At 45.8% G+C, this 12383-nt stretch overlaps 1 protein-coding gene across 1 annotated transcript in view; it reads right to left on the bottom strand.

Annotated features, from left to right (window-relative positions):
- Positions 1 to 12383, bottom strand: part of MAP3K12 (mitogen-activated protein kinase kinase kinase 12) — a 112023-nt gene that overhangs the window by 11751 nt on the left and 87889 nt on the right. Inside the window, exons 6-10 of the mRNA XM_081898545.1 lie at positions 10913 to 11071; positions 9225 to 9333; positions 6756 to 6865; positions 4076 to 4192; positions 1372 to 1509 (exon numbers count right to left, since the gene is read on the bottom strand). Coding sequence (XP_081754671.1) covers positions 1372 to 1509; positions 4076 to 4192; positions 6756 to 6865; positions 9225 to 9333; positions 10913 to 11071 — 633 coding nt within the window. The remainder of the gene's footprint in view (positions 1 to 1371; positions 1510 to 4075; positions 4193 to 6755; positions 6866 to 9224; positions 9334 to 10912; positions 11072 to 12383) is intronic.

Here is a 12383-nt window from a genome sequence, read left to right as displayed (position 1 = left end):
TTACTGATTTTATATGCTACCTTTCCTTTCGGGAAGATACCAAGACCATTTGCAAGCAAATAAAAGCCAGCAAACAAAGGAACAAATAGAAAACCAATTATAAAAATATATAGCTACTCCTAATTAGAATATATAGTGAAACAGTTTCATCAAAACATCTGTAATTTTAAGCTGTATTTTAATTAACTGTTTGTTTGTTGTTGTTGTTGTTTTCTATTACGCTTTATTGTAATTTATATTTGGTTTTAGCCGCCCTGAGCCTGGCCCTGGCCACGTAGGGCGGTGTATAAATAAAATTTTATTATTATTAATAATAGTAATAATAATAATAATAATTAAGAACTATAATAAACAAGCCCATGAACCAGCATAATTGTTAAAACAGTTATAAGAAGAATTAAAGCGGGAGGTTCAAGTCAGGAGATCAGGGGAATGCTTGCTAAACAGGCGTGTCTTCAAGAACCGGCGGAATGCCAATACTGATGAGGCCTCTTAGATTTCACATTTCCACAACAATGGTGCCCCTAAAAAAAGCCCACCAAGCCGATAGTTATCAGGTTGTAGCAAAATAACCAGTTCCATTTGTTGAGCTTAATGCACTGAAGCCGTGCTTCCTGGTCACTGGAAATTATTTCCTGCCTTCATTTGCGTTTTGAGATTCCACCAAATACTGACCATAAATTGCTTGTTTGGAAATCATAAGGGCTATAAGCTTGGTTTTATTTTTGGCAAACAACAAAAAGCAAGGACTTTCAGGTTCCTATATTCTTCACCAGATGCCAGTCACATTTCGAGATCTGTGTATTGCATGCAACTGACATTGTAAAAAGCCCTTCGCATCAGGGCTTATTTTGAGGCCCTGCATTTTAGGAGGTTGCGTTGGAAAACCTTAAACACCATTAAGTGTACCCATATATGTATGTGTACAGATATGTAGATGAAGAGACAGATTCTGCGCCCAGGAAAGCTGAATTCTGCAAGCTGAATAAATTATGCAAATTAAGCAAATATGCCTAATTTATTCTTCATTTTAAAAATACTATACATAATGTACGGACATGTGGAGGAAGCCAGGAGCTATGCAACAGAAGCCACAACCACAGCAAAGCTTATTAAGCCATTCCTCTGACTTCTGAGATTGGACAAGGCATTGCCTACATGGGTTCAAATGCATCTCTGTAACGATGAGGGCTAGAAGCTTGCTTGTTTTAAAGAAAAAAAGGAAGGAAGTTGAGATTCTTAGGGAGCTGAGTTGTGAACTGTACTCTACATCTGCACTCCCACAAAATCATGCCACGCAACACTGAAAGCGACAGAGACTCTTCATCATTCGCTCTCTCCTTGGCAGGCCTTTTCCCGGCCGCTTCTCACCTCTTGCTGTGCGGAGAGAGTTTCTGAGGCACATTCCTCTTCTTGATCAGCTTTTCCATGGTGTTGCCATGCAGGAGGCTGCGTGAAGGGTGGTGCTTAAAGAGCCCAGGGTACTTCTTCTCCAGGGCTTGCTCCCGCCTATGGATGGAGATGGAAAAAATTGAGAACGGATGAGGACGGACTACGCAGACACCTGGATTCTTCGGAGGGCAGGAAGGCAAGCTACAATTATTGTAAATGGTTGTGCAATTAAAATACATCAATTACAGCAACCAACTAAACACACATGCATACACATATTGTCAGAGCTGCCCAAGGTCCCAGCTCACAGAGGACCAACGCCAGTTCTTGTTATATACAAGAGTCTTTATTAAGGTTCAGTTTCGATTCCAAAGCCGCGGCGCGCAGCTCTACGTCTCAACCCTAGACCGCTGAAGCTCCGTCTGAATCTCCTCCCCCCAGACACCAGTTCAAGACCCTAGCCTTACTCCACCTCCTCCTTTGCTCCTTTCTCCTCTGGGTCTGTCTGCCCGCCGGGGTGTTGCCCTTTCTGGACTCTTCTGATGCTGAAGAGTCCCTGGATTCTTCCCCCTGCCTCCGGCGTGCTTTAGGACCTGGCTCCCAATCCTCGCTCCCAGCTGTCCCGTGCGCCTGTGCATTTGAACTTGGCGCGCGCGCCCAGCCGGCAACTTTCCTCCTGACCATTACGCTGCTTCTGTCACTGCTTCCCCCTTCGGGGGGGCTCGCTGGATCTGACTTCCCCTCTGTTCCCTCACTCAGCGATAGGGGCGTGGTCAGCCCTGACTCATCCTCTCTTTCCCCTGGAGGGGAAGCCGGTCCTGACACATGGGACTCTTCCCCCCCGCTACACTCTGGTGGGGAAACTGGTCCCGATCTCCAGCTGCTGCTATGGGAGTCACCGCTGGTCCCTTGCTTCTGGTGCGTCCCTCCCGGGACCCCCCCTTGCTCTGGCTATCGGTGCTCCCTTCTGGGAATCTTCCGAATCACTGGACAGACTCATGGACTCTCTTCCCCCACTGTCATCCTCACCTACGCTGCCCTCGGATTGTTCCCCTTCGCTCTCCGCTTCCTCTTTCCCCTGTGCCTCTGCTCCTGAACCCCTGACACATATGTTATCCAAGTTTGCAGGGAAGTTGTTGCAGGGTTCCCTGGGACACAGGAAAATAGGAAGCTGCCCTACCAATTGTCCATGTATCTCAGAATTTTCTACTGAGGTTGAATCATGACATGACAGAAATACTGTTTCTGGGGGATGAGGCAGGTGCGTGTGGAGGACACTCTGGTCCTGAATGGGGTAACTGTGCCCCTGAAGGACCAGGTGTGCAGCCCGGGAGTAATTTTGGACTCACAGCTGTCCATGGAGGCACAGGTCAATTCTGTGTCCAGGGCAGCTGTCTACCAGCTCCATCTGGTACACAGGCTGAGACCCTACCTGCCTGTGAACTGTCTCGCCAGAGTGGTGCATGCTCTGGTTATCTCTCGCTTGGACGACTGCAATGCGCTCTACCTTTGAAGCTGACCTGGAAACTACAACTAATCCAGAATGTGGCAGCTAGACTGGTGACTGGGAGTGGCCGTCGAGACCATATAACACCGGTCTTAAAAGACCTTCATTGGTTCCCAGTACGTTTCCGAGCACAATTCAAAGTGTTGGTGCTGACCTTTAAAGCCCTAAATGGCCTCGGCACAGTATACCTGAAGGAACATCTCCACTCCCATCGTGCAACCCGGACACTGAGGTCCAGCGCCGAGGGCCTTCTGGCAGTTCCCTCACTGTGGGAAGCGAAGTTACAGGCAACCAGGCAGAGGGCCTTCTCAGTAGTGGCGCCTGCCCTGTGGAACACCCTCCCATCAGATGTCAAGGAAATAAACAACTATCTGACTTTTAGAAGACATCGGAAGGCAGCCCTGTATAGGGAAGTTTTTAATGCTTGACATTTTATCACATTATTATTATTATTATTATTATTATTATTATTATTATTATTATTCAGTTGGCATTTGCCCAGAGTGGCTGGGGAAACCCGGCCAGATGGGTGGGGTATAAAGAATAAATAATTATAATTATAATTGTTACAGGGACACAGGGATTGTTACAGGGATTGTTCCCTGGGACACTGGGAAATAATGAGCTGCCTTGTACCTTGTACCCAGTCTGACCAATGGTCCATGTATCTCACTGTTGTCTGCAATGACTTGCAGGGGCCCGACCAGGGTTCCAAACAGGGGTCTCTCCTGGTTCTACCTGGAAATGCCAGGAATCAAACCGGGGACATCTGGATGCAGGGTAGATGCCCCTAGCCATTGAGCTATGGCCCTTCTGGTCCAAGCTCTCTGGCATAGCAAGCCAGAAAAAGCTTGCCACCTAGAGGTCAGGAGCAGCCAGAGGCATCAGAATCCTTCCCCACTTCCTTTAGGGAACGGCTGCAGCTCAGTGGACTTTGGACTTTGTGTCCAATAGGACCAGGAGAGAGATCTCTGTCGGGAAACCTGGACAAAAAAATTGGCCCGGTAAAAACCAGTTGCAATGTCTAGCACCCCTTGCAGTGGGATCCACCAGATGTTTTTGGGACTGCAGCTCCCATCGTCCATTGGGCCCTGCCGGCTGGGGCTGATGGGAGTCCAACAGCACCCAGCAGGCCCCAGGTTTCCCTGTCCTGTTTTTGAGTTTCCGCCTTCTCACCTGAGCAGCTCCTTCTCCTTCAGCTCCAGCTGTAGCATGAGGGAGTTGAGCTCCATGTACAGGTTGTTGGCTCGCTCCAGCTTGCGCTCATAATGCTCCCTGATGTCCAAAGCATGCCTGGGGAGGGAGAGGAAAGCAGCTGTCAGGGATCCTATATGAACAGGCCTCGGGATCCGTGTCTGAGCTCTGCTGCAGAGGGGCTAATTTTCAGAATAGGCAGCAGTGGAGAATCCGCGACCAGAAAGAAGAGGAACACCAAGAAGATTGGAAGAAATTTAAAGACTATTTGAATAAATATTGCAATATTAAAGATATGTAACCACTTGAAAGAAACAATTAGGCCTAGGATTAAAATGGAATTAAATTTATAAATAAGAAAATGTACGATAAGGAAAGCTATGTAATATGATTAGGACTGTGATATGGTCTTTTGAAACACTGATATTGGAAACTGCTACATATAATTACTAAGAAATTCAGATGGAAGAGATTCAAGGAAGTCAAATACTATGTTTATGAAGATGGATGGTACTTTTAATTAATTTTAATTAATTAAGTGGTAATATGTAGTATGTATCTTTGTTCTTTTTTCTCTTTTTCTCCTATTTTTTCTCCTTTTTTTGGTTGTCTTTATTATTGTTAATCTCTTCTTTTTTTATTACGTTTATCTACTGAAAATAATAAATATTAATTGAAAAAAATGAATTGGCAGCAGTGGCCCAAATGGCAAGGGGCACTGTCTCACTAATGCTGTCTGCTACGGGAGTGGATATACATGTTAAGAATAATAGTTTAAATCACACAAAAATGGAAAATGTGTATGTATTAAAAGTAAAGGGACCCCTGACCATTAGGTCCAGTCGTGACTGACTCTGAGGTTGCGGCGCTCATCTTGCTTTATTGGCTGAGGGAGCCGGCGTACAGCTTCCGGGTCATGTGGCCAGCAGGACTAAGCTGCTTCTGGTGAACCAGAGCAGCGCATGGAAAACACCATTTACCTTCCCGCTGGAGTGGTACCTATTTATCTACTTGCACTCTGACATGCTTTCGAACTGCTAGGTTGGCAGGAGCAGGGACCGAGCAATGGGAGCTCACCCCGGCTTGGGGATTTGAACCGCCAACCTTCTGATTGGCAAGTCCTAGGCTCTGTGGTTTAACCCACAGCGCCACCCGCATCCCTGTGTATGTATTAAGGAAGGTTTAAAATGGAAAATGGATAAATGTGTGTTGCTAAAACGGGGGGTTTTCCACAAGAGTTTTTCTAAAGGACTCTGAGCTCTTGCAGAGGTAATGATGAACTGTTTTCTGGTAGTTAACATGTGAGGGTTGTAACCTGGGATCATGTGAGGAGGGAGCAGCTTCCAGTCTTTGCCTCCCAAACTCAGTGGAATGAAGATGCAAAGTGGGTTTTCTCTCTGAACTATACAGGGAAAACAATGCAAGTAATAGTGCCACTGTATTCTGCTCTGGTCAGACCTCACCTGGAGTACTGTGTCCAGTTCTGGGCACCACAGTTCAAGAAGGACACTGACAAACTGGAACGTGTCCAGAGGAGGGCAACCAAAATGGTCAAAGGCCTGGAAACGATGCCTTATGAGGAACGGCTAAGGGAGCTGGGCATGTTTAGCCTGGAGAAGAGGAGATTAAGGGGTGATATGATAGCCATGTTCAAATATATAAAAGGAAGTCACATAGAGGAGGGAGAAAGGTTGTTTTCTGCTGCTCCAGAGAAGCGGACATGGAGCAATGGATCCAAACTACAAGAAAGAAGATTCCACCTAAACATTAGGAAGAACTTCCTGACAGTAAGAGCTGTTCGACAGTGGAATTTGCTGCCAAGGAGTGTGGTGGAGTCTCCTTCTTTGGAGGTCTTTAAGCAGAGGCTTGACAACCATATGTCAGGAGTGCTCTGATGGTGTTTCCTGCTTGGCAGGGGGTTGGACTCGATGGCCCTTGTGGTCTCTTCCAACTCTATGATTCTATGAAATGGGTCTCCTGAAGGGAGAGCAAACAGACTGGAGGCTGGAAAGCAGGCCGGAGAGAGAGAGAGAGAGAGAAAGAGAGAGACCTTTGTTTATAGGTCAGTTTGGATTATTTCATATTTTGTAAGATACTGTATGGATATTTTTGATGCTTTAATTCTGTTTTGAAGAAAGTCCTGCCAGTAAAAGTGTGAATTGCCTGGGCGATGTTTCCTTTCCAAATGAGTCAGTTCGTATGCTTCCAGTCGCTTCAAACTGCTCAATATTTAATATCTTCAGCAATATAGAATATGCGCCACACTATTTATAAGCACCTGCTCTTAACAGGGGCAGTTGGGGCTCGTCAGCCTGGGAAGGTAGCTCATCTAGGAGAAGGAAAACTCTGATCCTAAACCTCCACTGCTTTGCAGGAGAAGAAAAGGCTAAGACGTAAACCCTACAAAAATCTGGAGTGGAGCCCTAAGACAGTTGAATGGCACCTTGTACAACTTCTTCCAGCAACTCCTGCAGCCCAGCTGGTGCCCAATGTTTTGCTGTTTTCCTTTGGACCACATCAGTGAGGCCCAGGCCCACCCCCAGAGGCACACTCCATTGTCTGTTGAGACAGATGCCGCCGCTGCCGCTGCCACCAAGCTCTTGACAACAAGGAGGGAACCTTTTCAACCGTATCATTCCTTCTCCTATATCCATCACCTTACCTGAGTTCTTCTCGTCGCCGGTGGATCAGCTCCTCCTCCAAGCGGTGCAGACATGTCCCCTCTGACTTGATCTTTTCAAAATGCAGCTTCACTTCCTCCCTCCATTCAGCCTGCGGGGGAAAGAAGAGGAGACATAGATAAGTTTCTCTCCTGGATTCCGAACATACACAGCTGAAAATAATGGAAAACAAGAAGCAACACGGCTTTGGTCTTCTGGCAGAGTTCAAATGCCTGAACAAGGAAACACTGCACTGTGTCCATGGGCAGAAAATAGGGACATGCATGCAACCCCCACCCCAATGCCCCCCCCCCGCATGCCACTGGTTTCAGACACATTGGCGAGGAAGGCTGCAATGCGTTTGTGTTGGTGCTATGTCGATGGACAGTCCTAGAATGTATTGTCTGATGGTCTTGCTGCCAGGTGTACTGAAACCAAAAGTGGCTCACCAGGTCTACTCTATGCAACCTTAATATGTGATCTTCAAATATCTCAAGGGCTGTCCCATGGAAGATGCAGCAAGCTTGTTTTCTCCTGCTCTGGAGGGTAGGACTCGAACTAATGGCTTCAAGTTACAAGAAAGGAGATTCCGACTAAACATCGGGAAGAACTTTCTGACAGTAAGAGCTCTTCGACAGTGGAACGGTCTCCCTCTAGAGGTTGTGGACTCTCCTTGGGGGTTTTAAGCAGAGGCTGGATGGCTAAAGGTCTTGCTCTGTTTGAACCACATCAGTAAGGCTGTGGGGTCTTTTCATCTGGGCATCCCAAGACCTCCACACATACTGCCCAGGCTTGTGCCCCAAGAGGTATCTCTGGTGCTACTAATGCAGCAATTTGGCACACTCCATTGCCTCTCGATACAGACAGATATGCCCACAAGAATGGTGTAATGCAGGATGAAAGGTGATATAGACATTTAAAAAATAAACTGTTGGGATCTTCCGTTCCACCTTAAGGGCAGATGTGTGGAATTGTTGTATGTCACGTGTCTGTTTACACTCCAGCACAGCTTGCTGGGAACTTCCGTTTGTGTATAGCTGTTGCTTTCGACACAAAGGGGATCAGACATGTTTTCCTTTTGTCCTGCTGTATGCTGAATAAACTGCTTCTCAACATGCTCACACAACTTCTCCTGCCACTTCTCTTGCGCTATGTTGACTCTGCTGGGTAGCGTGCCCTAGCTTCTCAATAACCTTCCAGGGCCTGCATGCTAAGATCAATTTTACCTTGGTCCAGTAGGCTAGTTTCTACATGCACCTCTCTCTATCCCTTGTTCAGGCAACCAAGAGGCATATTATAAGTTCAAGGACTTGTTCCAGCCGAGCAAGGGCTCAAGGAGAGGGCAATGTAGGGCCAATAAGGGCTGTGGCCTGGGGAAAGTCCCAACGCCAGATGGAGAGGCCTCCATTGGCCCACAGGGCTGAGGTTCCCCCTCCCTGGCTAAGAGTGTCAGAGGCGGATCTGGCTTCAAACCCAAATCTAGCCACGAAATTCAGCAAGTGACCTTGGGCCAGTCACCCAAACCTACATCTAACTTATCTCTCACAAGGCAAGGATAAGATGGAGTGGAGAACCCTGTACACCATCATGAATCTACGGAGGAATAACTATAGCAAATAAATAAAACAACACATAGGCTGGTGAGAAAGAGAGAGGAAAGCTCCGTATTAACCTCTACGAGGAAAATAGAGAAGAAGTGAGTGTGACCCCTGTGATAGGAGTTTTGAGGTCTTAGATATATGTTAAATGTTCATAAGTGTACCAACCAAGCACATACATAGATCAGCACTGGAAGACCGACCTGGAACCATTTTGCTTTTCAAACTGTCCCAAACTGAGCAAATGTTTTCTCTGCAAGGTCAAAAGAAAATGGAAAAGCCTCCCCATTGTCTCTTTCCTCACAAATCCTGTCTTAAGGGCGTGTTTAAGATATGAATAGGGTGTGAGCCTGTGACCTGCCTCAGGAACTAAGTATTTATCATTACAAAAGACTGGCCAGGCTACCCAGGCAATCCAATCAAGTAACCTGCCAGACAGGAGATAAACAACATTCAAATTTCTGTTTTAGACCGCCTTTTTGGTGATGTAGGTATGATGTATCTGAGGGGTGGTCTTAGGTTACACCCCTTCTGTGATGTATGTATGATGTTTTTGAGGGTGGTCTTGATCTACAGGGTGGCAATTTCAAAAGTCTTTATAAGGCCTTGCACGCCATTTTTTCTGGGTCCTCCTCCTTTCCTGCATGTGAGGGGAGCACCCTGTTGCAACAGATCAATAAAGATCAAGCTTACTAGCTGCTTTGCTTCTCAATATTCTCTGGTTGGCCTCTGTTATTCTCTCCTACCAATAGGGAACCTATGTAAGGACTCTATATGGGCTCTTGGATACCCCATAAGGGAAAAGGGCATTTTTTTGTTTACAACACCCCTAGTGGGGGGCTGGAAGAAAGGCACCGGCCCAACAACACCCACCTGGGATTTGAAGTAGGTCTCTTGCGGTGTAGACAGCACATCGGCGGACGCAATGTCAAGGTGGAGCAGGATCTGGCGGAAGGAGGGACGGTTCCGAGGTTTGCTGTTCCTGGGTGGAGAGAAACAGATGGATGGAGCTGGTGTGGACATGAGCTAATGGTAAGCCTCTGGCTAGACTCTGCCCAACCTGAGCACTTGGTTGTATTTGATGGCATCCAGGAATGGGTTGGGGACCTGGAGGTAGCATGCAATTTGTGCCCCTCCATAGATGGAAGGCATTGGTCAGCAGAACCACTGCTCAGTAGGGCATCTGCTTTCCTGGAGAAGGTCATTTCCCCCCAAATTTGCTGCGGCTATTGCAAAGGGAGCCACTACCACGCTCATTTCTGGGTCCCCATCAGGGAATTTTGTGCAGCACAGGTTAATAGGTACATCTTTAAAATTAAAATAAAGGCTTCCTATTTTAGCTAAAATTGACGGATTTAATAAAGCATAAGTAAAAAAATTTAATTCAGAAACAATGGAAATGTTTAAATGATTATTTATACAAGCAGGGCTCAAATATGAAAGTTTGGTGGTATCTAGACTAAGCTTGTGAAGAATACAGAGAACATAAAGATTTGATTGAAAGAATCTAAGGAAGGGAAATGATTGAAGAACAGATGTCAATGCGAGCAAAATAACTAAGAGTCGTGTGGTGAATGCGGTGTAAGTATTCTATAATATTTTCCAAAATTATTTATTTTTATTTATGTCTTGCAGTATTTGAAGCAAGAATTTGGTAATATTCCAGGTTATGAAAAGTATTTTTTTCTTTATATCTTTTATTTTTCCTTTCCTTTCCTTTTATTATTTTTATTAGTTTTCATTTTGGAAAATATGTATATAAGTTTGTTTACAGAGTTATGTATTGTTCTTTGTTTTTCTTTGTTTAACTTCTATTTTTTGAAAATTTTAATAATAAATAAATAAATAAATAAATAAATAAATAAATAAATAAAATGCCTCCAGTGATATTCTGATCACTGCATATCTGAGGTGAATAAATTTAGAGGAAGATTCTCCCTCAATCCTCCCCATGGCCAGATGTTGTTCTTCTTGTGTGAAGTGTGTGCCACATAGTTCTGGTAGTAGGACGGAAATGTTTCCACATGACACACTGGCAAACATTTGACAACAAAACACATGATAATAAAAAATTATTATTTATACCCCACCCATCTGGCCAGGTTTCCCCAGCCAGAATATTAAAAACACGATAAAACATCAAACGTTAAAAACTGCCGTAAACAGGGCTGCCTTCAGATATCTTCTAAAAGTCAGGTTGTTTATTTCCTTGACATCTGATGGGAGGGTGTACCACAGGACAGGCGCCACCACTGAGAAGGCCCTCTGCCTGGTTCCCTGTAACCTCACTTCTCGCAGGGAGGCAACTGCCAGAAGGTCCTCGGAGCTGGACCTCAGTGTTCAAGCACGATCCTGCACAAACCGCATCCCGCAGAGCACAACGGCACACAAGTGCCTTTCGTTGGCCTGCCAGTGTGTCTCCAAAAAGGACTTAGCTGTGTATAATATTCAGTGATTTGGGTGGGGAGAGTCACACATCTAGGTTCCAGGTTCTCACTCTTGATGCAGAGAGAGGTGTCTGGGCTTTTTTCCTCTCTTGTTTTTACATCTCATGGACTTACCAGCACTGTCTTAGCAGGATCTTGAAACCGTCAGGGCAGCTGGTGGGAACAGGAAGGTGGAGGCTGTTGCTGCCCACCCCCCAGATGATGGCAGAGGAGTCCACATCCTTGTAAGGGATCTCTCCCGTCAGCAACTCCCAGAGGACGACTCCAAAGGACCTGTGGTGGGGAAATTAAATCTCAGGGCCCAGCTGGCATGTAGCAACTGACTGCATTGTGCTCCCATTTTCACAAAACTCTGCAGCAGTTTCCCATCTCTTTCATTTCTTACAGCAGGCTTTATCCAACTTCCAAGAGACAGTGATCTACTCCCACTATATAATAACTGGCAGTGATCTACTCACTGGATTGACCAAAGTTGTTGAGCTTCTTTGGAAAGAAAAGCAATGACAAACCTAGACAGCATCCTAAAAAGCAGACATCACCTTGCCAACAAAGGCCCGTATAGTCAAAGCTATGGTTTTCCCAGTAGTGATGTATGGAAGGGAGAGCTGAACCATAAAGGCGGCTGATCGCCGAAGAATTGATGCTTTTGAATTATGGTGCTGGAGGAGACTCTTGAGAGTCCCATGGACTGCAAAAAGATCAAACCTATCCATTCTGAAGGAAATCAGCCCTGAGTGCTCACTGGAAGGACAGATCATGAAGCTGAGGCTCCAATACTTTGGCCACCTCATGAGAAGAGAAGACTCCCTGGAAAAAACCCTGATGTTGGGAAAGATGGAGGGCACAAGGAGAAGGGGACGACAGAAGATGAGATGGTTGGACAGTGTTCTCGAAGCTACCAGCATGAGTTTGACCAAACTGCAGGAGGCAGCGGAAGACAGGAGTGCCTGGCGTGCTCTGGTCCATGGGGTCATGAAGAGTTGGACACGACTAAACAACAACAAAGTTGTTGAGCTTTTTTGGGGTGGGTGGGTGGGAGGGATCTACCTGTTGGCCATCCCAGGATAGAGAATGTAGAAAACCCTCACACCTTCCTTTGCATTCCTCCCTCTTTTTCCAGTCTAATTTTGTGTGGTAGAATCATCTAGCATTTTAATTCTGCTCTTCCGCAATAAGTTACCCAAAATAAATAGACAAGTTAATATGTAAATTAACTGAGAAATTATATTTCCCCATGATATCATGTGGTGACTCTTTCTTCCAATGGCCCCTGAAAAGGGTGAGGTGTGGTATTTTGACCAAACCAGGTAGATTATCCCCCCCTAGCAGTTGTTATGCCCCCTGGCTGCTTGAGAGGGAGAGGCCAGACAGCAAGACCCCTCCATCAGCCATGCTGGTCAGGTCTGTCTGCCATTCAGCTCCCCTCACGAAAATGCCTCAGGCAGTAGTCAACTCTACTGATTTCCCCACTTGCATTGCCGTTCTGTATCTCGCCTGTTAAATTGCAGGTCGTTGTTGTTGTTGTTTTTAACTGCCTGGTTTTTCTGCCTAGCAGAAAATTTGGTTATATAAATGTCAATCAATA

This window comes from Podarcis melisellensis (assembly GCF_964234715.1).
Source record: "Podarcis melisellensis genome assembly, chromosome: 2".
NCBI classification, from domain to species: Eukaryota; Metazoa; Chordata; class Lepidosauria; order Squamata; family Lacertidae; genus Podarcis; species Podarcis melisellensis.
Note: the sequence above shows the minus strand (reverse complement) of the source record. Positions and strands in the feature narration are given on the sequence as shown.